This window comes from Schistosoma mansoni (genome assembly GCF_000237925.1).
Source record: "Schistosoma mansoni, WGS project CABG00000000 data, supercontig 0113, strain Puerto Rico, whole genome shotgun sequence".
NCBI lineage: Eukaryota > Metazoa > Platyhelminthes > Trematoda > Strigeidida > Schistosomatidae > Schistosoma > Schistosoma mansoni.
In genome coordinates this window covers 350,848-356,726 of record NW_017386033.1, presented here as the reverse complement: position 1 = coordinate 356,726, position 5,879 = coordinate 350,848, and the positions used below count along the sequence as shown (strand labels likewise).

General features: G+C 37.4%; 1 protein-coding gene across 1 annotated transcript; it reads right to left on the bottom strand.

The window, feature by feature from the left end:
* Nucleotides 1–901: 901 nt before the first annotated feature.
* Smp_000590.1 (hypothetical protein) lies at nt 902–5,088 on the bottom strand. The gene is made up of 5 exons (XM_018790395.1): nt 5,053–5,088; nt 3,209–3,325; nt 3,073–3,175; nt 2,783–3,038; nt 902–1,212 (listed from the first exon to the last, which is right to left on the bottom strand). The coding sequence occupies exons 2-5, from the start codon at nt 3,297–3,299 to the stop codon at nt 1,012–1,014; spliced, it is 651 nt and encodes a 216-aa protein (XP_018646307.1). The 5' UTR covers nt 3,300–3,325; nt 5,053–5,088; the 3' UTR covers nt 902–1,011.
* Nucleotides 5,089–5,879: the final 791 nt, after the last annotated feature.

Here is a 5,879-nt window from a genome sequence, read left to right as displayed (position 1 = left end):
TTGACTTAACTCGCGTTAGAGAATAACGGAATTAAAATAGGCCAAACACGAGAATGGACTTTGAATACGTATATTCCATGCAATCGTTGATCCGAACGGACAATCAGGTAAACGAAGCGAAACGTATGGAAGGCATGTGAGCCGACTCGATTCAACCAAGCGTGACTCAATATTTATAGTTAGACAGAAATAAGTTACAGACATGTGATGAATAGAATAGGTAATACACGCACACATATAAAAAGTCACGGTTAGTAAACAAATAGGTGCCAAGGTCAAAATGTAGCTTGAGGAAAACGAATAAGTTGGTCTGTCCATAAACTAGAATAGCCTATGTTGGTTTGATATAAAACTAGCCACTACAATGCATAACTTAGGGAGCGGTGATTTAATTATTATAGTAATCGACCTTTAATTAGTAGGTTGTGGGTTATATCATCCCTCCATCTGTTTTAATTTAGGCACTTAGTCGCATCAATTCTCAGACAAGAAAAGTTGCTGAAAACCGTGTATGACAAACCTGGGCTGAATGGTTTTTTGCAAAGTTCAGTGTACTGGACTATGAGCCACATATTCAGTGAGGAATGATGATATTAATCAGCCCCCAAAACTTCTGTAGATAAATTGAATTTTAAAACTCGGACCCACTAGTTGACCAATATGATATTCAAACGAAACATTGTTACAAGTGTGTTTTGAAAATGAATAAAAACCAACTGTTAAGTTAACCACATTGGTAGTGATTGCCGATATTTAAGGGGATTCCGGATAGAACTATAGAGGGACTTGGGATTCACCTATTTAGGTTAATGTAACGTAAACAAAAGCATCATATATTCTAAACAGTTTTACCCTCGAAATAACGTACAGATGATTAAATTTTAAAGTGAACATATAATATGAAGTAAATGGGTGTATTTTTTATATTTACAAAGTATATATAGTACTAATTATCGAATATACTCATGCACAAAAACGACCGAGAACGTGAGAAAAACTTTCTACAAGGATTCACGATGTAGCAGAAAAAGGTTCTTCCTGTATATTTCCCTCTACATCGACTTTATGAAGTTCGTTGTTAATTGGTTTTGTTCCTCGAACAATATTACCACTGAGGTCAACCACGAAGTTATAATCAACAACATCACAATTCATGATTTCGTCAATTTTATCATCTAAATTTGTTTCCGTAATCATCTGTCCAGTTAATGTCTGTAAAAAAAATAAGTGTGTGGTAGTGAATTATAATTTCAAAGGACTAATGAAAAATGTCATTTTATCTTTAGTATCCAAAAATGAAAGGTTATTCGAAAATTTATGTAATCATTGAGATAATTTTCAGAAAGACTATAAATACTTCCATGGAGCATTTAGAGTTGTGAATGAGCTTTTAAAACTCGGCTTTTCGATGTACTTTGGTGAGCTCAGACCATACTTTAACTACTTCCGACTGGGCAATTATGTAGCATAACTAACCTTTATATAAAAGTATTGTTTATACTTGAGTACTTAAACTTGATTAATGAGTTGCATCAGCTAGCTTATGAAAGATAACAGGCAATAGTAACGAGAAATATTTACATATTTAAACATGAAGATTCGACACAAATGGACACGAAAATAAATATGCCACACACAAATACGAAAATGAGGTAGTGAAGAGACAGAAGAAAGATAGTGAGCATAATAGAAAAAATAAGTGAACAGAGATAAATGAAAGAAAATAGCAAATAATGGGAGAAACAGTTCAGTTGAGGAAAACATTGTTATGTCCCGATAAAAATAATGAATGGTAACTTTGGGGTCCATTTACGGACCAATACTATGCGCATATTTGTATCGTATAATTATTATGTCCCTCTTATTATGGTCTTTATTTTGACCTATGAACTATTGTCATACGATTTACTATTCTTGAGTTATGCCCTGTCTATCAACCACTACCTCCCTTATTCACAGCCACATTTGGCTAAATCTTGTACAAATGTTGTTTCCTATTTTATGGTACGATGTGGTCCGTCTGGTTGGTATGTAAACCCAGTATGTTTGAATAAATGATTCATACCGCAGAGGCTAAGATTGGTGTTCTGGACTTAACTGGCTGGGTTAGGCAGAAAGCAGGACCTATAAGTACTCTAGACTGCTCGCGCGGGTTTTATGTGTCACTGGTCCGATCGATAAATCACTGTATTCTAATTGGCAGTATTATCACGTCAAACATTAACAGGACATTCAAGTCACAAGTTATAACAAACATAACCACAAAAAAATCCTTTCAGCTAAAGAAATCGCTCTCATATGTGCGAATATGGGAGAGAAGTGTAGCACGATAGACATTTATTTCTATTTGGCGCCATGTCTGATAATATCTTCAGCTCAAAGAAATCAAGTTTTGCAAGTACAGGTCAGAAATGCTTTCACCGAAGCATTGTGAATCAGACCTTTTACAACCAGACTTACACAATGATGGTGATAAGATAGCCTGGACTACAATAGGCCGCTCTGGATTTTACTATATGTATATTGATCTCAGCTGACACGCCACCACCACACATACAGCTACCCAGATACAGAAACTTTTAGGCTATATTTAACGGCTTACAACTAAGGGTGAGTGCATGCACAGGTCTCTACCAGTCTTATAAAAGTACTTTGAACTTACATGTGGATAATCAGGAATAGATATGGCTTATTTACACCGTAACTAATGTCGAGATACGTGTCCTACCATAAAAGTGCTTAATATACACACATATATTTAACAAAAAACAATCAAACTTACAGCTACTGCATCAAGGTCAGCTTTTAATTTGTCTGACGACTTTGCTTGTTTATTTTGAAAATCAATTAGTCTATCAGTTTGTTTATCAACCAATGATTTTAGGAGCCTTTCAAATTTATCTGTGGCTAGTAGAAAGGTCTCTTTGTTCCACGTTTCCGTTAGCTCATGACGTCTATTACGTTCAGTTTCATGATCTATTCGTGAGGCAGAGATGGCTTCCATTTGATGACGATAGATTTCATATTGAAAAAGACTCCTAAAAGTAAATAAGTGATAAATACTAAACTAACCTGACGGCTTCATATTGTAATCGATAATCAACCCACCACTTTTTGGAAAGCGCATCTTCCACTGGATCAACTGGGGTAGGTTGTCGTACTTTGAGAAACTTTCCTGTGCAAAATGCATTTAAGATATATCACAAACCTTTTGCTTTTGGATAAATGCGAGGGTTTTTTCTAACTCGCTTGTGTCCCATATCAGCTAACGTTTTAGCAAAAACTGGTAGCTTTGACATTATATAGGACCAAGAGCAAATAAAACCTGAAACCAATTCAAATATAAATACTACGTAACTTTGATCTAAATATGCAACGGACTCCTCATTCTATAGTCATTTAACGAAAACTAAATTATCATGATAATTACCAAAGATTAGACCTGACCTTCCCTAAAACGATGATTTTCATTCCACTATTGCGCAACGCCGAAAAGTGTTAAAGAATTCAGTTTTGTTAACACATAGTTCATAAACCGGAACGACTAGGCATTAAGACTAATTTCACTCATAGTTTATCGAGTTAAGCTAAATGTAAATTCTAAATTTCTATCGATAGAAACTCTAGAGTTAGCCTAACACAAACTCAACCATGATTTTATTACAAGTCTAAAGTTCGGTTAAGTTTAGATTATTATAGCTAATTTCACTACATACTGATCGCGATACAAAACAATAGCTTTTTATAGTCTGCTTATTTTTAAAGTCCGGTAGAACAAGCATTGGCAAACTCTTGGCTTTGAAGGACGGTCTCTTTGCCCGGATTGATGGCGTGAAGCCTTTTGAGAGTTTATTTGAGCACATAAATATTGATACAAAGGGGCACCAAATACATATGCGCCACACAAGCCACTTCATTTACGCGTGGGCTGTGATACTACCCAGGTGCCCAGACCGAAGCAGGTGGTTTTCTCAGGAGGCCACACCCGGAGCCTTAGACCTAAAGGTCTGGTCCACAAGGCAGTGGAACATCGCTAGGTGATGCAGTCCCATGGTAGCTAGCGGCCAATAATTAGTTCACACGTCCCTTGTTCCTTCGGGATCGTGGAGCCCGTGTGCACCACTGGTTTGGAATCACGGCTTTCCAACTCTCCTTGGTGGATTCTTCATATCCACGTGCGAAGTAGCCTTTGTTCAAAAAGCTGCTCAGCTAATCCTTTGAGGTTCATTCAATACAAAACAACAAGACAGAAACTAAAATTCCACCAGACGCTAAATAAGAACCTAACGATGCTGACTACAAAACGCCCACCCATGGACTGTAAAATGAAGCTTTATTACTTGGTGTTACCTTCGTCTAGATAGTTTCGATTAAGTCTTCAGCTTGTTTGCTACGAAATAGAGGTACAAAACAAGCACTCAAACAGTTAGGTTGCAGTCTTAAGGTCATCGAAACGAATATCACATGAATGGTCCAGAAAGTCGAAAAACCATGAGAGAGACGGATGAACTCCTTACAGGGATCCACTGATATACATTCGTAAGTTGTATCTAACAGGAATGCGTTAACGCTTTGAAAATAAAGTTATTTCGCAAGTGAAAGAGCAGTTTTCAAATGACCATACTTAATGCTAGGTACGCATGGTTCAAATGGTTGAGGACAGAATAGAAGAAGCTTTCGCTTAACGGGCTTCCGTGTCTGGTAGCAGTGGATCGCCAATACCTCCAGGCAAAAACCTAGGTATATGAACGATAATAGAGGAAAAAAAAGAATTTGGTAAATCATAATAATATGTTATCCTTAGTCCTTAAGAGTAAGTCAAGTTTCCTCTTAAAGGACTCCTGGGAGGTCGCTTGGACTAGCTCAGTCGGCAGCGAATTCCAGCACTTGACAACTCTAACGGAGTAGAAGTTGTATCTACAGTCTGTTCTGCTATGTAGGGTCTCCAATTTTTGGGTGTTACCTCTCATGGAAGAATAATGATGAAAAGGTAGGAGGAAAACTGAACTACCTCAATAATACTGAGACTTTCGACAAAACATGAGAAAGTACCGTAACATTGGGTTTTTCCGCGTCCTATTCAAAGCATGTCAAAGGGTACAGATGACAATAGACTCAAGTGGTTCAAATGGTTCTGGACAAAATATAAGAAACTTTCGCTTAACGAGCTTCCGTATTTAGTAGCAGTAGATCACCTATGCCTCCATCTAGGAACCCACGTATAATAACGGTAAAAGAGGAAAACGAAAACATTTAGTGGAACATAGTAAAGTAATGTCCTCAGTCCTTAAGAATATATCAAGTTTTCTCTTAAAGGAGCCCTAGGGAATCGCTTGGACTATTTCGTCAGACGGCGAACTCCAGCATTTGTCTCTCCTTAGGGAGTAGAAGGTGTGTCTACAGTATGTTCTGTTGTGTTGTGTCTCCAGTTTCTGGATATAACCCCAAGGTTTGTGTTCGTACTAAGCTTAAGTAGATGTCTAAGGTAATATTCAGAAGTATTAAAGATGCTGTAAGTCATTAGAAGGTCAAATTCAAGACTCCTGTGTTCTAATGGATAAATGCTCAGTGATTGGAGGCACTCTTCATAAGACTTGAATTGGAGTCCCTGAACAGATTTCGTGGCTCGCAGTTAGACACACTTCAGTGTCCTTATCCTTTGGGAATGAGGGAAGAAGTACTATTTTTCCAAACTCTAAATGGTGGCGAATAAAACTGATGAAGATTACATATAAGGTTCTTCCATCGAACTGGCCAAAAATGCTCTTCAATGTTACCCATGAAAGGTTTACTCGAAAGGCATTTTTGTCTCATTTAGAGTAAGACTTCAGATCGTAGGGTGCCGATACTCCTAGATGTTTTTTTACCTTGGGTTCCTG